Here is a 26,321-nt window from a genome sequence, read left to right as displayed (position 1 = left end):
TCTCACGTACAGTAACAGGTTAGAACTTAAAAAGGGAATTTCCATAACCCATGGACTGTGTATCTTATATCCGCAGCTGGAAGAGCGTCTATCATACACCCACTTGCTGATATCTGCTACTAGGTTACCCTGGTAGTTATTTTTTAATTTTGGTAGGCAAAATTTTAGTCTTTCGTTCAAAGTTAGGCTCAGCCTATATACCTATACTCAGTATAGGCTAGGTCTACTCGTATAGGCGTAGGTCTAGGCTAGTTTTTGTAGTTTTACTATAGAATTTAGAAGGGTATGAGTTAGGCTTGTAGTTAAGTAGGTCTAGCCTAGCCTTACATTGCCCGAACACTTAAACAGTCAGGTCTACTTAGCCTAGCCTCATTACTTATTACTATTACACATTTGATCTTAAAAAGTTAGAAGGGAATTTCCAGACCACATGGACTGTATCTTATCTCTGCAGTTGGAGCATTTTATCAGACATCTAACTGCTGATATCTGCTCACTATGTTACCCTGAGTAGTTATTTCATTATCTTGGTAGGGCCTAGGCCTAAGTTTATTCTTTTGATATGCAAGTTAGGCTCAGCCTACACCTAGCCTATATTAGGTGTAGGCTACTTTTTGTAGCTTTACTGTGGAAGGGTATAACGTTATGCTTGTACCGTTTGTAGTTAACTAGGCCTAGCCTAAAATTATCCTAACAAGTAACAGTCGGATCTACTTAGTAATATTATCCTTTCTTAAGCCTTGTTACTTATTACTTGTTTTGTTGTTGATAATACAACACAGGTAGGCTACTGTAAGCCTCTCCCTTCATATGATGGTATTGGTAATGGTAGATAAGTTGCCATGGTTTGTTGTGGTTAGAGGACAGTTATTATTGTAGGATAAGTAGTGTGTTTGTCAGTGCTTTCCAGCAATCATGTTAATTTGAAGCAGAGCTGATTTGTAAACATTCACAGTTAAAATTTATTAGCAACAGTGCCCTCAGATGGACACTGTAGAGTTCCATTGGACCAACCATGCTAAGTGCATTTCTTGCATTGCAGATATATTTCATGAAAGATAAGGTACCACAGAGAGGTGATGTTGGATCTCCTATTTGAAGACGAAGATGAAAATTCATCTCAGAAACCCTGTAGAAGAGGAGGAGGAGGAGGAGGTGATAATACTAAAATTTCAGGACCACCAGCACCCAAAAATCCAACAGGGCTTGCTGGCATTGATAACAGAGGAGCCACTTGCTACCTAAACTCTCTCCTTCAGACGTTACTTTTGACTCCAGAACTTCGTGGTGAGATACTTGTACAAATGTTGCTGTTACATAACTTTATGTAAGTGCTAAAGTAGCTTCAAAATCACTGCATGATTCATGGAAAAGAATTTCACTGAAAAATGTTAGTATTCTTTGCCTTTCTTTTAATATTTTACAGGCTAATTAAGAAGATAATCCATTTTTTATTTGCATTTACACAGTGCTTTAAATTTGTTGATATTCCATCATCAACTATGGAATTAAAATAACAAAAAAGGAGGACTTGGGCAGTCCAATTAAATAATCCTCCGTTAAATAAGTAGTGTTAGGTACAGTAGCTGGAGGGTTATTTAAATTGCATTTGTAAGATTAAAACATGTGTATAGAATGCCTTATGAGACGAGTGGTTTGATTGATGTTATATCCAACATTGTATGGTCAAGGATGTAATCTACTTCGAGATATTAAATACTGTAATTTATAAATTGGGCGGGAAATGATTCTGCAAATTCACAATGCTGAATGGCATGGATAAGTTTGCTGTTACTTGTTAGGCTCACATAAGATCTAACATATTTTGCATTTGAAACTAGAGTGATTATGAGGTGATTTAGAGGTTTTTGAGTATGTTAATGTCTTTAATTAGTAATGTAACAAGCAAGTTTGGGATAGATCTGGTAAAAAAATTTCACTGATGTGATCCTTCCTGTATTTTAAAGTCACATTTGATACTCTGTTTCAGTTCAAACTTTACAACAATGCATCTTTGGTCAACTACATTTAAGACTTTTGCTCATTGTTTTGAATTTGATTGGTTTTATTTTTTGCCATTTACAGAAGCACTTTTTTGTCTTGGACCTGATGAACTTGGCAATTTAGGAGACAAGGACAACCCTGGAGCTAAGGTTTGTAAATTGATGTGAATTTTGATGAGTTACCAAGTCCAAGTCTTTAAGTCTTTAATTTTTCCATCGTAAACAGGCATTTAACCTTGAAAATTAGCCTTCTTCAGCTGGAACCTACAGTCACATTGTTATGAGGCATTCTCCACCCAAATTTAGACATCCATGAACAGAAATCCAAAATGATCTAAAACTGTAATTGGATAGCCACCCAACATTATAGGTTTTACCACTGCTATGGCAGAGTGGATAAAGGCGGTGGCATTGGAAGCAATGAGGTTTGGGGTTCGATCCCTGGCCGAGTCATAGTAAGGTGGGTTTTTCATCCAAGATCTATCTACAGTTTTCACATACAAAATGATTTTCTAAATTGAAAACTTTCCAAATTTGAGTTAAAATGTTGAATTGGAAGCCACCCAACGTGAAACTTGAAATCCATAAGCCCTTGCAGGCTTCTCCCACTTTTGTGATCACGTAAGCGTCATAATAATAACTATCTGATTATTATTATTATTTTAGTAGTAGGCCGTTTGGCTTCTGCCCCATGTGTATGTGGCTTTTTAGCGTGCCATGCTGCCATTGTCTTGTTTTATTTTTATTTTTTTATTTTTACGTAGGTCCGTGTAATCCCTATTGAGCTACAGCGGCTCTTTGCCAGACTTCTTTTCCAGAACCAAGACAGTTGCAGCACAGACGCTCTCACAAGTAGCTTTGGTTGGAACAGTAATGAGGTAAGCATCAATTACGGGATCACGATATTATGAATATATTCAAACGTTGTGAGGTAACAGACTTCAATCAACTCTTGTTAAATGAACCATGAATTCAGTTTTTATGACAGTGCAGTTATTAAACTTTGAAAAATTACTAAAACTATCTTATTTCATGTCGAATTACCCAAACTATGACTGCAATGATCTGTAACTTTGGCTCCTGATGGATTTTTAACCTTATGATTGTCTAGCAAACACATTAACCCACTTCACCACACCTTCTCATACCACAGTGTGTCAGCTTGCCACCCAGCTATTCTATCCTCATGCATATGTATCAGGATAGAATCGTAATTAACACAGGTCCCAAGGTAAATTTCAGTCAATATGTTTAATGTTTCTTGTAATATCACCTCATTCTCTTCATGTTTCTTTCTTTCCAGCATTTTCAGCAACATGACATTCAAGAGCTGAATCGAATTCTCTTCAGTGCTCTTGAAGATTCCCTTGTCGGTACTTCTGGACAGAATGTCATCTCTGAGCTCTATCATGGTACCATCGTAAACAGGGTAACTTAATAAAGATAGAAATGAATCAAATTAATAATGTTCATATCAAAATGAAGTTTTCAATAATCTCATAGCCTGAGTACAAGGTGATGCTAATGAGTTTGTGATCAACACGTTTTCTTTGTTAGTTAGTAACACAACATGAAGGAATAAATCTTTGAGATTTAGATAAGATAATAATCTTCAAAGAGGTAAATGTTGAACCATCTTCAGAAGTCTACTTTCATAGCCTTTGCCAGATGCAAACTCTGAGCATTTGTCCGACCTCTACCAACCATGGTTGTGACTTTAATCCTACCTGGTAAAGCCAGAAAAGGAGTGTTAAGAAGGGATTGTCTCCCAATTAAGACTGAATAGCTTTCGTGGAAGAGTGCTTAAGCACTTCGTAACACTCCATTCTAGCTGTAGAATTTCTTTCATTCCTCGAGAAAATTTAATTAGCTTTTCTTTTTATAATAATCTTGTTAGACGTGTTACATATCGTTGTTTCGTTTGTGTTACAGATTGTTTGTGACAAATGTGGCAAAGTAAGCGAACGTGAGGTAAGAAATGGTTATAAAACATTCTTTATTCTTGTTTACTCCCAGTTTGTGGTAAGGTATTACTGGAATGTTCTCATTGTGGGAGAAAACATTTAAACAGACAAACTCATACATTCATTCAAACATAATATTACAATACATTGAAATATGTTACAAGTCAGTATAGTATTATGTAACTAAAATTACAGAATTAAGTTGTTTCCATTGTCAATTTATGAAGACATCAGTTTCTTTGTTATGAGAACTTGCTATGGACAAAACCATTGGGGATTAAATTTACTTAAAACTCACTTTTTTCTTTTTTAGGAATTTTACTGTAAATCTATATTATTTTTAAAATTATTCCTTCGTTTATATATATATATATTTTTTATATTAATATTTAAGCTGTGTCAATTTTATTCTTCATATTCATATTTTAAGGGTTTTGTCATTTTGTTGTCATTGTAAAGCGCTCTTGAACATGCTTAAGCATGAAAAGAGTGCTATATAAATTTGGTAAATAATAGTAATAATAATAATAATCTCTTGTTTGTCATAGGAGGATTTCTTGGATTTGACTCTGCCCATTACTGGTTACGTAGGAGTCTCGGACACCCTTAGAGCAATGTACGCTGAGGTAGAACTGATGAAAGATAGCAACCAATACCGATGTAGCTCCTGTCAAATACTTGTGGATGCCAAGAAGGTAAGATGTCAATAATAATTATTACTGCTGGTTGGGGTTTATTAGTACTGTCTACCTAGAACCATTTATGGCTAGTAGGTAGTGATATGTTTTGTATTTACATATGTATCAGTATCAAATAATATCATATCATGTTGCTTAGTTTCGTTTAATATCATATACCATATCAAATCATGCCATATCATATCACAACACAACACAACACACCACGTCACATCATATCATATCATATCAAATCATATCATATATTATATCATATAAATCATATTATTTATCATATCATATCATATCACACCACACCACATCACACCACATCACACCATCACAACACATTGCATCACATATTATAATTGTAAAATATTATACTCATTCCACAGTATTATATTTTACACCACCCTTTGGCAACCACAATATATATGTCCTGTTATGTATCACCAACATACCCAACCCAACCTACTCTAAGAAGCATGGGCTGTGGTCACTATTAGGAATGTTTATATATGACATATGACCCTTGTTAGTAGAAGTAGTTAAGAACAATGAGTGTGTTATAATGAGACACTCTGAATACACTCTGAAGTCAAAGCAATAACAACACCTCTTTGAATCATCTCTTGTATCACTATCATCAAAAATATTACAATAATATTTATCAAATATCAGTAAGTTAGTAGTTAATCAACTCTTACGTATTGGTGTTTACAAATTACCCTTGGTATATGTATATTTATTGCAAAAGTGTTGGAAACAAAGGCGAGAAGTTGCCATGTTTGTTGCTGTTTATTTTTAAAATGTAGTCATAGGCCAGGAGTTAATATTTCAGAATGTAGCAGACCTGACTCAAAGTGTGATATGTATTTTGTTACATGAAAACAAACACTAGCAATACATCTAGTGTTTAGATACATTTAAAACGTTAAAGGAATTATAACATTTCTGCAAACTTAATATGACATGTGGAGACAGCATTCATGAAATGGTGCAGAAAATATATTTTGCCACCAGAATATTTCTTTAAATAATTGAAAATCATTACACTCAAAAACATCACATCCTGCTTCCCTGTTTGTGTGATTGTTTGTATATTTTTCTGTGTAACATTTCAATTTTTTTTTAACAACAGGATGCCAAGTTACGGAAGCTGCCCCCCATCCTGACCCTTTCTCTATTAAGATTCAGCTACGACTTTCAACGTGGTGAACGGTACAAGGAGACCAATCATTACACCTTCCCACTCGAACTTGATATGACATCTTACTGTGAGGAGGTAAGCCCAAATATTCCCCAAGTTGTTTCAAGAATGTCGACCAGATGTTAAATTATTTGGAAACAACTTAACTTTCTTTTCAAAAAGGAGTATGAGATGAAGATCTTTGTTTATTGAAAGGAGTTTTGTGCATGCGTGTCTATTGATGTATGGGGCTAATGATATCTATTAACTTCCTTTTTTATTCCGGAGAAGAACATAAATTACTGCATTTTTTGTTTTTTGAAAAGAAGAAAAATTTAAAATAACCCTTTGCATTGTTACATTACATGAAAATGGTTAGAATGTCAAAACTGAGATTCCATCTGTATTTTTCACCAATAGCTATGAGTGATTCTAGTCTAATGATCAAAGAATATTCAAATAATACAACATGTGATCATGGCTATGTCATATCAAGTAAAGTGTCATGAGTCCCTCGGAAGGGAGTAAGGTCTTGGTGAAGGTTATGAGCGATCTACCGTACACTGTGTATCCTAATAGAACAGAATACGCACATGAATATGTTCTGACTGATCGTGAATTAAACCTTTGTCCTGATATATGTTTATATTCAGAGTTTAGATGATTCAGATGGTATCTATGAGCTCTTCTCAGTGGTCATACACAGTGGAAGTACACATGGTGGACACTACAGGGCCTACATAAGGGACGTTGATGGCATTGGAAACTGGTCTGCCCCTGTAAGATATTTCATCTTCACGCATACTCATATACCTGCATTTTGTTCAGATACCTTTATAAAACAAAATTTACTGCAGCATTTGTATTAATGCTTTCCTTGCTAAACCTCTCATGTACAAAGGTTCATTTTTTACAAACTAAAACTGTTATCAAAATGTTATCACCACCGATAGTTTTGCAATGATGTCAGGGAATATTACAATTATTCCTGATCGATAGCAATTCAGAATTCCTTTTTCAGAAAGTCCTTTTATTTAATTATTTGATGTTTCCATGATGAGACTGGGTCAATTGGCTAAGGCGTCTGACTTGTGATCCAAGCATTGCTGGTTCGATTCCTGCCTAGTTCATTATGTTGTGTCCTTAGGTGGGCAAGATACTTTATCTCAATTGCCTCTCTCCACCTAGTGGTTAAATGGGTACATGTGAGGTAACTTGTCATTAGGGGCAGTATGTAACTGCAGCCAACTGGAGGGATTGTCTCTGGGACAGGTCAACATTGACCAGGGGTTAACATCTGTAAAGCACTTTGAGACCTATCGCTGGTATAAATTGTTATATAAAACAAACATTATTATTATTATGATCATTGTAATTTTCCTTCTCAACAGGAGGAATCTCCCATCACGATTAAATCGGACCCTCAGGAGGGCAAGGTTGACTTCATTGAAATAAGTTCCCCGCAACAATTACTTAAAACTCTTCTTCAGCAGTATGCTGCGGACGGATCACTGCCAGTCGATAAACTGTGTCAAGTAAGTCAAGTCGACTTGAAGCAACCCTGTTAACACAAATGCTTGAACAACATGTTTCTTACTGCCAAGATTTTGGCAAATGCTTTGTGAATTTCTACAAACAGTACTAGACATTAGATATTCAAGAAATATTACTGAGTTTGATTTAAAGTATGGTAGAGGAAATCTGCATCATGGTAATCAAAGTGATAAAAGTTCCCCAAAACTTCACTGCTGTTTGCAGTAGATTATGCTATACAAATTCATTTCATTCATACTCTATCAGGCATTCCCCCCAAATTTCAACATTTTTTCCCTTTTCTACTTTTCTGACCAGACTTTGAAGGAGATAATTGTTTGGATCCAAGTATCAGAACATTTCAAATTTAATTTTACGCTCTCATCGCACATTGTAATAGGTTTTCGTCATTCAAAACTAATATATCAAAACATCGCAAACTTTAAATGTTGAACTCTTTACCCCCTTTATTCTTTGTTGTTTATGTTTCCAACTATAAATTTCTTGTTACTGAAATATTGTCAGGTTCTCATGAAAGAAACGGGGGTTTCCTGGAACAAAAGATTCAAGAGACAATATGGATCCATCACAAAGGTATGTTTGGCAGGTTTTTTTTTTCTCTCTTTTTATTGTATGAAATGCTTTTTGTCATGTTTCACGTTTGCCTTTATAAGTGACTATTAATCACATGAGACACTGTCTTAATTTTCTAAGGTATTCAACGTTTTTAATCACTTAAGATGTTTTTGAAGGTAACGAAACATCGTTTGTCACAAAAAATGCAGTACAGAAGTCGATACATAACAAGACAACATGATTCATGTGATAAGGGAAAATGACAGAAGGAAAACATTACCAAATGTAGTAGACTGACTACAAGCAGTTTTATATATGTGGAGACTGGAGTTTTGAATAGTATTGGAATTATGTTGTAATCAAGTATTGGAATTATGTTGTAATCAGTCAATCACCAGAGAAACACCTGAGGAGCAGTTCTCAGTAATCCGTTACAGAATAAAGTGACGTTCCTATCGCATAACCTGTGATATTTATCAAAGAAACTTCAGTTTGAGATGTGGTTACAGGAGCAAGGGATGGCATACATCAGAGAGAATTCAAAGTATATCATGATAGTTTGGTTAATGATTTCTCATCTTAATTAACCTGATTGACATTTCTTTCACAGTTTTTGAAGAGATACAACGATATCTTCATTGTGGATCCTGTTAGTAGCCTAGTCTCACTCAAAGATCCATTTGACATTAAATCTGTAGCTTTGTCTTCTCCAAGTAAACCATCGAATGCCTCACCTGACCATAAGGATATATCTTCACCTCAAGTAGCAGAGATTGCCAATTCCCAAGAGAGGTAGGACTCATCGTTGTGTTTCGTCAGGCGCGTAGTCAAGGGGGGGGGGCAAAGGGGGCAGCCGCCCCCCCCTTTAAGCATATTTTTTTTAATGTTTTTATGATATCGCTAGTAATTTCAAAAGAGAAAATGCTAAGATGCAACTTACAAGGCCTGGGAAGTGCCAATTTCCAGCGATCTGGGAGGCATTTTCAGCCAAAATTTTCTTGTATGATTCGCGCCAACCCATCGTGGCGCTACACTTAGATAGTTTTCAATGCAGAATCTACGGCTCTGATAGTTTGCCTACAGGTTCACCCCTCCCTTGGCAAATTCCTGGCTACGCGCCTGTGTTCCGTTGTACTTGATTCAAATTCTATCACATTATCAAGTAAGTTTCATGGCATATTATCTACATAATGGGTAAAAGAATAAAACCTTGGGGATAAATTGATGTATTTCTGTACAAATAAATGAGATGCAACATGTAAAATATCTAATGAATATGCAGTAGTTATTCATAATCACCACTTCTAAAAGAAGCAGAAAATATCAATCTCCATCCAAACAGTTATGAAATTACTTCTTACTTAGCCTGCTTTGTCCTTTTATTTTTGCTTGTATTTCTACATTTATTTTTGTATTAATGTTTTGACAAAAGCATAAAATATCAGCCTGGTGGTATGTCTGTTCAGTTGGATTAGTGTTCCACCCCTTAATTTAAAATTTAAAGTTTTTGTATCTCCCTTCCCCCCCCCCTTTTTATTCTTTTCTGTTTTTAGTTAAGTATTGATTTTCTTTCTTCCTGGTTTAAGTCTTTCTACTCCGGCCCCCGGATATGGTTGGTTTGATTTCAATGACTCTAGAGTACAACCAATTCATGATGCAGTCATACAAAGTAAATTTGCAGGGAGAGAAAGTGCCTACATGCTCTTTTATAGAAAGAAGAATTTGCAGAGAAAACCAGAAGGTAAGATACATAGAGGGATAATAATTCTCATCGGAAAATTGTTAAAAGTGTTAGCATGAAAATTATTTAGAAAAAGAAAAACTTTTACATATTTGCCTCATCTTCAATTTGAATAATAAGGAATAGGTTAGAGACACTGTGCTCGAAAACCAAAAAAAAAAACTAATAAGAAAACATCAAAATTGCTTTAACAAATCTTGCATCAGAAAAATATAGAAGTAGACATTTAGCCTTTGAAGAAGATCCTGCTAGGATCAAAAAGTCAGGCCAGCTTACTTTTACACATTCTCTTACACAGGCTCTTTAGTAGATAAGCAGTTTGCTAACAGTTTTACTTTATTTTGAAGTAGAATGTGTCACAATCCTCGATTTTATCTTTCAGAAGGGTTGAATCATCTTGAATCTCTCCCTATGTGGCTACATCAAGAAATCCAAGAATCCAATGAAGAACTCACGTTGCAGAGGTAAAGTACATGCTTTGTAAGCTTATCAGCAAAAAGCTCCAATCAAATCTCCAGTTATGTCTGTGTATTAAAGTTAATTATATGCAGCCAATAATTTATTTTGCTCAAATTTAGTAAGCACCCTTGAATGCTCTGAATGTTCCCAGTATCGTCGCCAGACATTTCAATCTTGGGTTGCACAGCACTTATTATTTTTGATTAATTAAGGGTCTTTAGATGCAATCTGGTGCTATACTCTGCAACTTGAAGTAACTTCATGTTCAAGAATTTTCAGACTTAATCTGTCCGATATTTATGTTTTTTATTGAGGCAGATAAATTTGTTGTTTTGAGTATAATTTTTAACACTACAAATCGCATTTGAGGGGGGGCACAATGTTTTGGGGGAGGGCACGCCCCCCCAGGCCACCCCTTGGCGATGCCACTGAATGTTCCCTTACAAATAATGTAGTACCTGTGTACAAAAAACTGCTATATGTACGTCTTTGCACTTGTAATAGCAATTTGCCAATTGTCTTAGCATTTTGCGATGCAATACTGGATAAATTATTCTCTGATATGGGTTTAATAATCTGTTAAAAATATTGCTTCAAATACCAGGAGAAGTCAAATTACTTGAGGTGTCATCATTCAAAATTGCAAAAGATGCCATCATTTATGTATGTCATATTTTCACAGTGTGTATGTAGGGAACCTTTCATTAGTCTCTGTTACTAGGCAACTGTTCCTAGGCAACTGTTTCTATGCAACTGAATATAGCTAAATGTGTCATGTGTATTCTACAGTGCATCTTCACGTGATTAGTTTACTTGTGTTACTTGAAGATGTCAAGACAGCGCCCTCATTTGATAGACACATGATGCATGTGTAAATATCGTCATTTTAAGATATATTTTACGATCATCTTTCAGGGATATTTATGACTTGACTGTCAATGAAATCAAGGTACATCTTCTCTTTCCGGAATGCTATGAGTGGAGCTCCGGGGCCTTACAGGTCAAACGAAACTCAGATATCAGTCCCAAATGTATCTCCTTGGATCGAAGAAAAACCATTGCTGACCTGAAACAATCTGTTCAAGCGGTAAGTATTGTAAAGTAATATATCACAGATATGGAGTCATTTTGAAGGATTTTTAAATTCTCGGAAAAGTTACTGTAAATTTGTTTTCAATCATTATTTTCATATGTTCAAGTCTTATATTATAATATTCTTGTGGTTCAAAGAGTTCTATTTTTGATGAGGGTATTGATGTTAGTCCTTCTTCTTTAAACTGGGGTCTGCAGACCTCTAGGGAGTCCAAAAGAAATGGTGGGGGGGGGGAGTCTGAAAGTGAACAAAGGGTCCTCAGCAGTATAAATCTGGGTATGTAAAAGGGGTCCATTAACATTTTACTGACTTATATATGCTGTCAAAACAGTCCAAACAAGACAATTTGGCTACAAAAACTACATAACCCAAAGTAACCCTTAGTACAGCAATGAAACTTCAAACCAGTGTGCCTGACTCAGGAAAACCATTTCTGTGACTATTAGTTCCAAATCCCATCCTGGGGAGTAGTTTAATCATTCTTACATAGACTTGTTTTATAGTTTCCTTGTTGTGTAATTCACTTAAATGTAATATTCTTTCCCTACTTGACAGGTTTGTGATGATCAGGTTATCTCACCTTGTTGCCTTCACATTGCCAAAGAATTACCGGCTGGTCTCCATTTGTATGACTGTATTTCAGGTATCTTTGTCATTTCTTCCCAATATCAACCTATTAATAATGTGATGGTGATGGGTGGTCATGGCGAGTGATTAATGGTGGTGATTGTGACTTTGATGATGATGGTATTGATATTAGTGATGGTGCTGGGGATGATGATGATGATGATGATGATGATGATGATAATTGTGGTGCTTTTACACTTGTGTTTTTATTTTGCTGTTGCCTTTCTTCCCAATTTTAACCACCAAGTGATTGAAGTAGTTGTCAAGGTGGTGCTTCTGCCCTTGTGTCTTTGTCTTGAGGTTACCCTTGTTCTTAATATTATCCACCCAGTATGGTGATGAGGGTGATAGTGGTGGTTGCGAGTGAGGATGGTGGTTGCAGTTATGGTAGATGTGAAGTTAGTGTTTCTGCCCTTGTGTCTTGGTCTGCAGTTACACTTGTTCCCACTATCAATCTGCTAGTATGAGGGTACTGGTGGTAGGTTATGATTGCCAAGGTGGGTGATGATGATGGATGATCGTGGGGGTGGGGCAGTGATGTTGGTGGGTGATGATTGGTATCCTCCTTAACTATCATCTTTATAATGTAGCAGTCATATTGACAGAGAGTTGTTGACTGCGCTCTATAGTTTTGTTTAAACTAAATGGAAAATTAAAGTTGTGTTTAACTTTTATATTTTTACTTTCATAATATGTTAGTCCCTATTTCTTGTTTGTAGTTGCCTGAAAAGGTTTGTGGAATGATACATAGAGAGAAGTTGCTATTGCCATGGTAATCCATCTCCTTCAAATAAATACAATAGATAGTGGAGTCAAAAATTTAAAAATATTTTCTCTTTCATTTTTTCAGAACAAGACTCATCCACTATCCGAAATATGTGTATTACCGATGGTAGTTATCTCTTTGTATGGGATGGTAAACAGGTGAGTGCTAAACCTGTCTGTTGTATTTTCAACTGCTCAATGTATATTTCACTATGACTTTAGTACAATTTGTATTTAATATTTGTTTTATTAGTCTCATGACAAATGTTAAACTTGCTGAAAGTTCTGACTGATCATTTGGCAGCAAGCATTCCAGGAACAAGAAAGGTATTTCTGTATAAAGTCATTATGTTACATATGCATATATTTTGTCTAATATATTTATATATGCAGGTGGACGGCATGCCTATACGAACTGGTCTGGATGCCCAACCGATCTTTCTGCGTCTTTCATATCTGAGTGAGTCCGGTGATCGTTCTGAAATCTCTCGGGGGTACCCGAGGGACACTTCCATGCGGAGCCTGTTTGAGATGTTGTCTGTGCTCACAGATATCCCGGAAGAGAGCCTCAATCTGCAGAGAATGGCAAAAGATGGACAACTTGTCATGCTGGAGAGGAAAGATGAGAGTATCTTTGAAGAGGGACTAGAGGATGAAGATAATTTAGTGGCTGAGATGGAGACGAGTAAAGATAACAAGTGGGCAAGGTGAATGGAAAAAATAAAGTCAGATCGGGAGTTGTCGGGTTCAGACAAAGTTTTGGGGAATAATAGATAATATTTGAAGGATATTAGTGATTGCAACTGTTCAATTTTATTCCATGGGCGCACCAATTAATCATCTCTTATTATGATGTTGTTTGTGTACAAAAATTGCCTGTGTTTTCTGCCATTTTGTATAATAATAATAATAAATGAGACTTATATAGGGCCAAATCACTAGACAAAAGTCACTTCTCAAGGCGCTTCACATAGAAAGCAAATTAATTCCCAAAGAACAAGGGAAAAATGGGTCTAAACGACAGAACACTCAGGCATGAAATGACAGCATATTGTGCCTGTCGTTGGCAAGTTTGATACACATTGCCATGATGTATTAAGTCAATATATGTAAATATAATATAGGTATGATGTATTAAAAGTATCTTGTAAAGATTACTTATCTCTGTTAAATATGTATTTGGACTGGCAGCTTTGTTTTTGCTCAACAGTAAAACAACAGTGAAAAGTTATTGCACGAACAGGTTGTGTGCAAAGAAGTTAGTCCAGCAACTTTGATAGCAGTTGACCTCAGTGGTCTGTCAAAAACTGAATTAAATATTTTGACCTTCTTTTTTCATTAAATCTTAACCCAGTTCAATTGTTTGTCTTTAAATTAGCATGTATTCTTATGTTTATTCATATTTTCTCTAACTTCATAACAGTTCCTCTAAACAACTTGCTCCTGTTCTAAAAGAAAACTTACAGAACCAGGTGCATTTGACGGCTGAGAATAGATGTGTTGATCAGGGCACGGGAGAGGAGGAGTGGCCAGCTATACAGATTAATACGACCAAAGACAAAGCAAGTATTAATAATTACATTTTCACTCATTAACTAATCATGCACATTTTGATTGGTACTCATTAACACGTGTTACAGCAAGATGAATGTATAGGATATCGGTTAGGCTATTGTTAGTAAGACACAAAAAGCCATAGCAACAGGGAACACTCAGTCATATGTGCATGACTCCTGTATATACAATATGACATGTTTATGTATTCCATTCTACAAGAAGTCTAATAATGATATTCATTTTATCTTTGTTTTATTTATTTCTTTTCTCTCAGACTGTAGCTGAACTGAAGCAGCTGATTTTATTCAAATTTTCAGGAGAAGCTTTGTCACCTGATTCAACAAGATTAAGAGTGGAGGATGATAACTTAGGACTACAACCTCCACGTAAGTACTACTCTTGTCCTCAAACAACATTTACAGAAATCAATAGATAGGGATATATGAGTTTTTATGTCCTCATCTGGTGGAGGTACAGGTATTCTTCATCAATTGAAACTGTGACTTTACATGACTTTGAATTCCACTTTGGAATATAAGTATATATGTCCTCACTCCTCAGACATAATTATGGAAGCTTTCTTACAATATATTACACTGGTCACTCTAGTGCCTTTAGGTTCTCAACGTTTATATTCCATCCACATAGGTGCTATATATAGCAATGACCTTAGCCCCACCATGGTTAAGGCTTGGTTCACATGGGCCCTAGATGGCAATTTAAGGATTGTTCTGAATGTCTTGACAGCATAGGGCAGTTAATTAGTATGATAAAAAGCTGATTAGGCTTTTATGGACCCCTTTTGTTTTTGCAGATCCTTTGCCCCATACACCCTCTATGAAGATTTAAAGGTTCCTGAGGGGTCCATACACCCTCTATTGAGATTTATAGGTTCCTTAGGGGTCCACAGACCCTATCTTGAGACATGTTGTTCTGGTATATCCATTGGTAAATGGGATTTGTTTACGTAGTCAAAGGAATGAAACATAATCATTTGTGTAATAACAAATATGATTCAGAACTTGTCAGAGCCTGTTAGTTTTGTAAATCAGAATATACCATATGAATCTCTCGCAATGTTTTCTGTGGGTTTTTTTTCAGTACATGAAGACCAAACCATTCAGGAATCTATTATCAAAAGAAACAGCCATTTAGTGCTAGAAATGGGATCACCTCCAAAGAACAATGAGGTAATTGAAAGTAGGAGTTTGAATTCATAAAAATAAATGGACAAAAAGATAACCATTCTGTAAGCATAACTCATATCTCTTGGTACTGATTGCTAGCATCATGAATATTCATTATCCCATATGTTACAGTGCTCTTTCCAAAGTTTGGTCGTTTTGCAAATAAGAGGCACATTTTTAAAGAAGTTTGCAACAAACTCCAAATTGTTACATTTCGGAAGTACTAATTTAACAATTGATATTTGGTTATGTCTGTTTCAAGACCAAAAACAAACTTTTATTGGTAGGTCAATGAGATTCTAAACTTTTTGTTTTCCCCATATTTATTTAGATTTCTGTGACATTTGCTCTCAACACAGAGCAAGGGACAAAAACATGGGAGCTACTACTCAACAGGAATTTATCTTGTGCAGAGGTAACTGTTGCTAAATACTTTGAGGAAGAATGAAAAGGATGGAGTGTGGGGTTGCTGGAGTAGGCTCTCTATGTAAGAAGTAGCCATCCTGTAGCTGGTGTAGCTACTGTAGGCAAGGAATAGCCGCTCTGTCAATCATTAGCCTATTCATCTTGTTCTTGTTCTGATAATCATAACTTAGTTTCATATCAACAATCCTAACCATGGAATTTTATCAATAAAAGGATTATTTTGTATTGCTTGTTGCATGACAAATTATTCAAATATCTATTGTTTCCACTGAGAATTGTGTTTGTTTTTAATAGACACACTTTTAAATGTAGCTACCAAAGTATATTTGACACAGTAGAAACCATTAAACTCCATGAATCTTCCCTACAGTGTCTGGAGAAAGCTACTGTTGCTGCTAATCTGGAAAACAAGGATTATCATTTATGCAGAACCAACTGGTTTTGGGAGGAGCAAAATATCTTAACAGAGCTGGTGAGCTATTGATCCTCATTTATATCGTTTGTCTTGTTAAGTTGAAAACTAGCTGAAATTGATTGATTGATAGATTGATAAAGTCAATTGTTGAAATAAAATAATATTACTCAAGCAAATTTATGTGTTTGAATAGCAATTGTAATAAACTTACCAATTAGTACTCAAAATTAAACTGCTACTGATCAAAGGTGTTTGACCTTTGACCTCAAGCAAATACGTTACCAATAGCTGAAAACAGGTGTGTGGGAAATAACATGAGTAACCAGAGTGCCGGGGGAACACCTGCTACAGCGGGTTCACTTTAGAGACCCTTAGAGTATCCCAAAACACTTCATATCCTTTTTTATGTCTGTGTCAGTAGCTAGAATACTGTGTACTTAGTTATGCCAGTGCCAGAACTTAAAGTGACATAGTGTTTAGATTACACACAACACTTATTTGGATTTTCATTCTCAATGCTTTAACCAGCGGTTAAAAGCTTATATGTTTATTGTGCCAGACAATGTTTGCCTTCCAAGTCATTTACAAGCTGCCAGTTTTGTTATAGATAGCTCGGAACTATTCCAAACTTTGGTGGCAAATTTAACGTACCATTTTTTAGCACCTTTTTCTGCTTTGTTACCTTATGTCCCTTTTTCCTTCTTTTTTTTTCTTTCGTTTTCTTCATTTTTGTGATTCTAATAATGTTGTGTAATTTCTCTGTTCAGGATCATAGCTTGGAAGAAGAAAATATTCAAGATGGAGACCACCTGTTACTCAAAGAGGGCCGACTGCCCCCAAAGGGTTACATTCGATGTCAGGTTTGGCTATACCCAACTCCTCAGCAGGGATTCCTTGAAACCAATCCCCAGGGTACCTCAGATCAGGCCCCCTGGATGCACCAACAAAGTCAAGGTTTGAATCAAGCCTGAGTGTCTTTAGAACCAGAAAAACAAGATGCTCTTCTTGAAAATATATCAGCTTACAGTTTTCACCATTGTTTAATCTTCTAGCTCTGTTGTATACCGTATTGAAAGAGGAATTATATTAAAGTCATCAAGTGGCTTTCTGGTGGCTATGAATGAATTTTTCTTGAGGATATGTAGTCATGGGTTCCTGCAAATATTCTGCTGATTGGTTCGAATGGACTCTTGATTAAGTATTTGATGACTAATAGCAGTAATCCCTCTGATTTTAGTAATTTTCTACATTTGTTTAAATTTCCACAGAAATCTTGCAAACTCTACTTTGTTCAACACAAACTGAGAGTGACAATGCCTTGGACATAACTTCCCATCATGCATTGCTGGGCAGTGTGGAAGTTTCACGAGATGACAAAGTGGATCAGCTCAAAATGCAGATTCTGACGTTACCCTCGTTGGCTGAAATATGCGCTCCGTCAGTTCATTACCTGCGAATCAGACTGGTTGTAAAAGGTCGACTTGGAAAAGTATTAGACGGAGATCAAACTCTCAAGTAAGGACAGTGTCACAGATCAGGGGGGAAAAATATATTTTTGAGGATATTTTGCTTTATAGAGTTGTTTTATTTCTTTTTCCTAAAAAATCACAGAAACATTTTGTACCCATATCATGAATACAACTTCATCGAAATAACTTTAAGCTTGTGAATCAATCTTATCAATCAATGACTAGATGTCAGTGATATGTTTATGTCTTTCTATTTTTGGCTGAAATTGTTACATTCAAATTTTGAAACTTTTTGAAGGAGAGAAAAACCTGTTAACTAAACTACTTATCTACTCCAAAAGCCTGTGTAGGTGTAAGTATAGGTTAAAGGGCCTCGTGTTTCAATCCTAGCAGGATTTACTTCAATGATAAACTGAAATAAAAACAGATTAAGGATGTATTTCCATGAGTCAGATGGACAGACAACTTAATTGGACCAATGAACAATGCATAGAGCAAATAAAAAATTGAAAAGAGAAAACAACTTAGGAGATGAAACAGCTATGAGATGAAATGCAACAGAGGTAACCTGTACAGAAGGGTGTATAAAACAATGTGAGTTAATTAGGTGAATGTGAGAAGGACAATGGTGATAAGAAAGGAAGAAACAAGTGCGTGTTGTGGATTGATAGCATGTGTGATGAAGAGAGGAGGAGTCCAAGGAGAGGATATATATATGGTTAAAAGGAAGTATGGGGGGAGGGGGAAGATAACAAATTTCGAAAAATCAAATATGTAAAAAATTGAACTTTCTCAACAATAAGGTATATGTATAAAACCAGAAGGATGCTTTAATTTTAATAATCAATGAGACATATTTATTTAACCTCCTTCCCAATTGTCCTCCCTTTTGTAATATACCCCAACCGCCCTCCCCCCTCCACACATACACATACCTGCTCCTCAAGTAGCAAACAAAAGGGAAGTATGAAGTCAAGTAGTGAGTAATTGTAAGGTGTTGTGTCCTTGTTTTGCGGTAATGACATCAAATAATATACTTTAAGTGCTTACTAATTTAAATATATTGATAATCAAAGTTATATAAATAAGGTAATATTAATGTTGAAAACTTGATGCAAATTGTATTCTGTTGGACCTATCTATGTGCATAGTATCTTGGGAAACAGTTTCTTGAAACTTTTCTTGAGCTTTAATGTTGATCATATTTAATCTGGAAGTGATGATATTAAACTCTTTTAATTTTTTTTTTAGACAAGTAAAGGTGACCAGTACATCTCATCTTGCTGTTCAGCTACTTCCCTATCATGAACAACTTTCGTGAGTTTTCTTCCTTTCTTCAATAAAAAAATAAACAGATTTTGTTTTTATTAGATAATTCTTTTTTCTTTCAACTACACAACTGCATACTTTTCTCCACCAAGCTTAAAAGTCAGTAACTCAGACTTTCATGAATAATTTTGATAAATTGCCTTCTTCACATATCGTTATCTCCCAGTCATAATTCTACCATTTTGTACAGTAACCAGGTTTTTGCAAAGAGCTGTTCTCTTTTGTTCAGTATTCCAACAAAAAATTGATATTTATGAGCACAGTACACACAGTAAACACAGAGAAAATCTCAGTAGAATTAAGAAAACCCCCACCTTTTCCCAATATTGGGTAAGATTGTTTCCAAAGAAATAACTGGAAATTTTTCCGCTGTGTTTACGTAAGTGGTCCAGATTTGAGTAATATTTGTTCATATTTATTTTGTAGGTAGTGTAATGTCTATAAATCCAGTTCTCTCTTTTAATAGCTGCCATATTGATTTCTTTCCCAGACCAAGTGCAATTCTGCTTCACGTCTGTCAGAGGATACCGAACACTCGTATGTACTCACCAGTAGAGGACTTTGTTTGGGACACCACGGGTGGACCATCGCCAGAAGACCTGACACAGGCTCTCTCTATTGGCACCTCAATCCCAGTTGATCGATTACTGCTGGCAAAGAAGCTACCAGACAAATATGATTGGTTAATAATATTGTCCTCGGCTGTGGTAAGTTAACATAAGGGTTTAGAACCTGAAGTGAACCAAATTTATATAGTTAGAGCTTTCACCCTAAGCAAATTAGCTTGATGTAATATCCAAGCGAAAAATGTGTGTCGCGAACTCCTCCTTCACCCTAAGTCCTATCAAGTTCAAACTTGGTCGGTAGGTGCCTGACCACAAAAACTCATGCCTGTGTCATTGATGATGTCAGAGGTCAAAGGTCAAGGAATCTAAATATTGTTTTTTTAGCCAATTTCTGCTATGTAGAGAATGATGAGACATATATGGAAATAGGACAGATTTAGGTGTTTCGGGTCGAGGTCAAAGGTCAATTGAAGTCTAAAGTCACAAGGGCCTAAATTGTGCGAAAAAGTGTGTTGCAAAACCCTCCTAAACCGAAAGTCCGATCAAATTCAAATTCGGTGAGTTAGTGCCTGACCATTTAACCTTGTGCCTGTGTGAATGATGATGCAATAGGTCTAACATCAACGGTCGAAAAAACACTATAAATTGGTATTCATCCATTTTCTGCTTGTTCAGCATGTAGTTTAATAGCCATTAAACCACATGATATGTAGAGGATGATCAGAGAAATACTAGAATATTCCTGTTTTGGATGGTGAAGGTTAAGTTGAGAGGTTGAAAGGACGATTTAGGTCAGTGGTGAAATTGGCCCAAATTTGATGCATGAAACAGCAGTGATGGTTAAGTAATATCGTTTTCTACTTAATTTTAAACTAAACTATATGTTGAATAAACTGGATTCCAGCCTATTAACAAACATGGCTTCCAGATGCATTCAGAAGTAACCCAACAATCACTTTCATCATGGAAGCTATGAGATCTGTAACTCCATGGGTTGTCCACATGTTTTCCTTGTATTAAAGTAGATGTAGTAACCTTGCACTTTTGAGTGTGAACATTTGACTTTTGTATGATTTTTTTTGCTTGTTCCATTTTAGATGGGTGAAAGAGGGAAGAAAGGTAAAAAGAAAGGAAAACCTAAAGTTTTCAATCTAAAGCAAGGTCCGTACAGTCTAAGAGATGGAGATGTGATAGCTGTAAAGGTATGAATAATGATTATCAAACTTTCAATATTTGAAAATAATAAATATTCATGAAAGATGGGATGAAATAAACATGTTTCCATTCGGTTTACCTATTTACCATAGGTTGCATTCTACTCAATATGGGGCATGAGTGTACTAGGTGTGAAATTTACCAAAGCTTCCATCTGGAGGTACGGTGTTTGCAAGCAAGCCATCACACACACAGTATTACACACATATAACCTGCCATCATGGTTGGATAGGTTACAATCGTTATTGCAACATAGTAATAAAGTATATTGTTCAATACATCCCATACAATTCTACATGGTCCTTTAAAATGTTGTTGCTTTCAAGAATCAAGACATTTATATCAAAGTGTCTGAAGTATATTTGTTTTACTTTTTACTGAAATAGCTGACACTGTTTTTCTTCCAAAGGATTTAGAGTTTGACCCATTAAATCAGGATGACTTTACAACAGAAGAAGACGACATTGGTAAATGGAAACTACATGAAGAAGTGGAGGAAAAGAAACGCATGTGAGTCCAAAATTAATTAATTTAATGGTATAAGGGTCATCAGTATAAGCCCCAAATTAAAACCTAAAAAAATAAAACCTAAATTGTTAAAGTTCTTAAAGAAGTACCATCTTAGAGGTTCTGACCCACAAAGTTATATCCAGACATTGAGCATTGTTTAATTAAGTGTCAGTGAGGAAGAATGTTAAGAGGATGGCTGTCAAAAATTAGTGTTTTGAAGGAAGAACATTAGCGAACAATATATATGACTTTCTAGCATATTTCTAGCATATTTTATATAACTGTTTCTTCATAGATATCTGTATCATATAACATTCAGCAAAATGTATATTTGATAAATTTAGTACATCTTTAAAAATTTTGTTATATTGGCAAGCTTAGAAAATATATCAAGCAATTTGCAAATAATTGGGTTTGATGAAAAAGATATGAACTCATCAAGGTAACATTTGTCATTAAATTTGTTAAAGTTGTAGTCCATCTAAGTCATTTCCAAGAGCACACTATTTGTATTCTTGAGGATCACTTGACTGGGTCTAACCCTGGCTTAGCCAGGTTGTGAAGATTTTCCACTTTTCTTTGATTTTACCTTGTTACTAGTCGCTTTCAATAATATTGTTTTTTTGCACTAATGGCCGGCCGTCCAATGTCAAATTCGTCAACATCCTCAGAGTATAGCTACTGACCACTATTCTTGTACTTCTGACCAACGTTTGTTTTAACAGGAGGAAAGAAAAGAAAAACTTAGGGGCTGACGGAGGGAATAGGAATAGAAGACAAGAGGTTGGTCTGTCAATCATGGTGGAAGATTTCTCTCGGTGACTGAAAATTTAAGGAACTCTGAAGTCGAATCTCACTGCAGCACAAGGCCGGAGAGCGTTCGTATTCATGTCTTCTTGTGTGACAGCATCTAACAATATTGCAATATGCTGCATTTTTGTGAATGGAATTTGTTTATATTCCCATAACTGTTTACACAAAAGGAGGTCCTGTATCACTCCGGTGTACACAGCGTTGAGAATTGGACATGTCGTGTTCAATGCGGAACTTGGGGCTGCAGCAGTGTAAGATGAAAGGGTGTTCAACCAGGATTTTATCAAACATATATTATTGCCTTCTGCAGTGGTCTAATGGGTAGGTCAAAGGTCAGATGTTTGGAGGGTAGGTCAAAGGTTAGATGTTTGGAAAGGAAGTGAATGGTTTAAGGCACGACCATCCAATATGTCGGGTCTTACCATCATTTTAAAGCTCAGCGTTCCACCTTTAAATCAGAGTATATGGCATATCTAAATATATAATCTGTTTTAATTCAGATCATTCAGGTATTCCAATTTGCATTCTTTTATCATGTCAAAAACTGAAAATTTTATAATTTAATCATGTCAGGTTTAACCGAGGACTTCTAGTGTTTGAATGTATTCTTAGGTAAGAATGGATAAACATTTACAGTTGTTCCCGAACTGAGGAGCAAGTGACATTTTCCTTTAAAGGAGGTTTACACAGAATGAAATATTTTGATATTATCCTTAAGAAAGGTACCAGTCTTGTGGACAAATTATGAGCAATAAAAATAAAAACAAAAAACAAACAAACAGTTATTTTGGAGGTGAGAACTGATGTCTTCTTTTTTCTTTCTAACTGTTTTGACACAACCAAAAAAGATATTTTTATTTTATCCATATATTGAATGAATGAACAACAGTTTATTTAGTTGATACAGTAAAACTCCAGTCTGACACAGTTCAACATGCAACCGCAAGTGAAAAGTGAGAATTGTGGAAAATGGTAACCGTTTCATGGAGGTAGTTTCAACATTTCAGCCAATTGACTTACAACGAGAGATGGGTAGAAATCAAGAAATGACTATTAAGCTCTCTCGCTGTGAAGCTTATTGACTTAACAATAGCATACTCCGAATAATTTACCTATACCAGTGGGCTTGAAAAAGTCCACTCAGCCTCATCCCAGATTCCACTTCCTGTCTGACCAAACAGAAAGCTGTGTTTTAATACAGCTAGCAGCATATCAATAAAGCATATTGCATTTTAATATGTAAATGTAACATCAACTGCTTTCTAACTACTTTCAAATAATCGGTGAGAAATGATGACAAAATCAATTTCTAAAAAATTGAGTTACACATCAAGGTTTTGATCTCCGTTGAAGAAAAACGTATTTTCCTTCTCTTCCACCTTCTCCAAATGCAAAGGCAATTAGAAACTGGATCTTTGCCACACTGGTCAGGATACCTCAGACAATTCTATGCATATTCAAAGAATGACTTAAGAGACTGTACGGCTGCCAAAGTTATCAACAAAACCAGAAAAGGGTTTTCTATCAGAAAAATTATCGAAACGGGAAAAGAGACTACGTAAGATACAAAGAGGAAAGAAGAGAGAATTGCTGTCAAATGACCAATTTTGAGATGTAATTCATGTGTAGAGACCAAAAGAAAAGCAGCACTTTTGCAGCAGCAGCAATTAGGAGTAAGTCCTCATCAAATGTCCCTGATGATGAGTGAAAAGTTGGTCATAATAAAACTTTGAATACCCGTTTTTGATCTGACCTCATTTCACTAACCTTTCACGAAAAGTGCAAATGTATTGTGGTTATGAAACAATCATACCATTTTTAAAAATGCCTTCCATTCTCATACCTGTAAAAACAATGCGTTTAACCATTTCACGGCCATAAACTCCAAACCCTGATATATTTTTTGAGAGAGAGAGAAAAACAAACATCATCTCTCTTTGAAGACCCTGAAAAGAAGTGCTGACAAAAGAAAGTATCTTATTATCCACCTGAATTTTGGGTTCAGTTCTTCCAAGTGTTCCCTTCAATTACACCGTCGCATCAATCGCCACTATGGGCTTCTCTTTCACATTGGTGCATTAACCAGGTTAAATTACACAAAATCCTTAATTATTGATCTCCGTAAGGTTGAACCTTCACACATTACAATTTGTAACATTTGACTCATCATCTCAAAATATATCATTAACAAAAATTAACAAAAATCATATAATTTTAGTCTAGAGCTGTTGGTAAATGGATAACAATTTTTTTTCTACTTTTTTTTCTTTCTGTTTTTCTTTTCAAATTGTCATTTACCTTACAAACATGTGCGCATAAACAATGACTAAACATCAAATAAAGCTTCTGTTTCCATAAAAAGGACAGTTGTTTTCTTTCTGGGTCTTTGTTGACTTTTGAACTTCCTTTAGTGATTGTATACCTTGAATGATAAACACACTGTGTATTACAAAAAAAACAATGCTTGTCTAACATCTTTAAAACGTGCAAAGAATTTTTTAAACTAGAAAATGAGTATGAGATTCTTAAATGAGAAACAGCTCTCGACTAGAAAAGATGTTCAGGTGCAGTAAGTTCCGTTTGTTGATGTTCTGTAACCAACAGCAAAGTTAACCATCGTTTTAATCATGTAATTAAACACTCCTTGATGTATGGGATAAATTTAGGAGGGGTGAGAATCTCAAGGAAACCATGTTTCAAGAATCTGAACTTTTTGAGCGATGCTAAAAATTGTCTTAGAACGACATTTGATACCATTGGTAAAAGGCATGTAAATCGTTATAGATTTTCCCTACATAATTTTCCATCATAAGTAACCAGATGCAATCCACTAACACCTGGAAGTGTTCTTGACATTGTGTGTTTGTTAACATTGCAAAGTATCATTACAATGCAATATGTAGAGATAAAGATGATTATAATAAACAGAAAGTACTGCACCTGACAAGGAAAAAAAAAATATATGAAATGGCATACCAATCCTAACATAGACCAAGTATGGACAACATGAGAAGCCTATCCAGCAAGTGCCCAAGTTTAACTGATGAGGTAGAAACAAAAAGGGTCTGTATGTTTTGAGTGGGATAAAAAGTGAAGGATCCAAAATGGAACCATTCATAAACCTCTGAAAATTTGAGAAAGTATAGATAGGAGGTAGCCATTTTAAGAAAATACATGGAGGGGAGGATAAACGATACTAGAAAAAGAAATCTTGGGTAATTACTCCCAGATTGATGATCACATCCTTAAATGTAGTGAACAAAAACTGTAAACATGCAGAAAACAGGATGAAATCTCTGACGATTAAGAACAAATGTAGTACATGGTACCATGTAATTTCGAGAGACGTCAAAGCCGCAGAATATTGAGAGCAGTCAATTTGTCCCAATTCTAACACATAATTTTTTTTATCATTTTTTTTTAAACCTATTGTTATTGATTCACTCAAAATTTGAGCTGATTATCCCAGTAAGTTAAGTTTTGAAGCAGACAGACACAAAGATATGTGTATTTAATTTTACACAAAGATATATTACATGTCACACTAGGAAGTATTCTATGATGAAATGGATGATTTTATCCGTCCTCCCTCCTCCAAGTCTGAAGAAGAATAGCAGGATTTTATATCAAAGATTGCCGTCAAATGTCATCTTCCACGAAGAATACTTTGCTAGATGCTTTACTTCCATTTTATTCATTTTTAATTAATTTTTTTGTCACTTTTTTATATTTTGACGAACAATAACACAAAATATGTATCTTCTCAGAGCCTAGTGCTCCATCAGAAGCACAAGAGGAGAGAATGAGCCAATGCTCCTGCCATGATATATAATTTTTTTGACTAGCCTGTAATACATTGAAAAGACAAGTTCCAGAATCAACTTCCACTGTAGTTAAATTGCAAAGAGATAAAAAAACTGAGAAATATGTTGGCAGCCTTAATAACATAGGGAGTATGTTTTAAGTATGTTTTCATTTTTTTAGTTTACTTTTTTTTCCATCAACAACGAGAGGGGATAATTCTATAGTGCTCAAATTCACACTTTTTTTTCTTTTTCTTCTTTGTAATCCATATCAAGAAATCGAAACAATATCTCTGGTATCTGTCTGTAACACCAAATTTTTATTCCTTCTCTATTTACTGTTCCAAAATGTTTCATTGAACAAGAAAAAATACAAAATGAAAAAAGTAACAAAATATAAAATC

General features: G+C 35.4%; 1 protein-coding gene across 2 annotated transcripts; it reads left to right on the top strand.

Annotated features, from left to right (window-relative positions):
• Position 1: 1 nt before the first annotated feature.
• LOC139958524 (ubiquitin carboxyl-terminal hydrolase 40-like) lies at positions 2-24,025 on the top strand. Of its 2 annotated transcripts, none has more exons than XM_071955641.1 (30): positions 2-152; positions 1,043-1,287; positions 2,086-2,153; positions 2,768-2,881; positions 3,307-3,432; positions 3,936-3,974; positions 4,516-4,662; positions 5,786-5,929; positions 6,487-6,612; positions 7,225-7,368; positions 7,892-7,960; positions 8,553-8,734; positions 9,529-9,683; positions 10,069-10,147; positions 11,058-11,229; positions 11,791-11,878; positions 12,713-12,786; positions 13,021-13,334; positions 14,051-14,189; positions 14,459-14,570; positions 15,286-15,374; positions 15,703-15,786; positions 16,168-16,269; positions 16,980-17,166; positions 17,481-17,727; positions 18,933-18,998; positions 19,501-19,717; positions 20,674-20,778; positions 21,201-21,301; positions 22,027-24,025. In XM_071955641.1, exons 2-30 carry the CDS (start codon positions 1,080-1,082, stop codon positions 22,121-22,123), a joined length of 3,795 nt encoding a protein of 1,264 aa, XP_071811742.1. In that variant the 5' UTR covers positions 2-152; positions 1,043-1,079; the 3' UTR covers positions 22,124-24,025. The 2 variants fall into 2 exon arrangements, with proteins under 2 accessions (XP_071811742.1, XP_071811741.1); XM_071955640.1 differs by having other exon boundaries at positions 10,066-10,147.
• The last annotated feature ends 2,296 nt before the right edge of the window (positions 24,026-26,321 follow it).

The sequence above is a fragment of the Apostichopus japonicus genome, chromosome 18, assembly GCF_037975245.1.
Source record: "Apostichopus japonicus isolate 1M-3 chromosome 18, ASM3797524v1, whole genome shotgun sequence".
NCBI classification, from domain to species: Eukaryota; Metazoa; Echinodermata; class Holothuroidea; order Aspidochirotida; family Stichopodidae; genus Apostichopus; species Apostichopus japonicus.
Note: the sequence above shows the minus strand (reverse complement) of the source record. Positions and strands in the feature narration are given on the sequence as shown.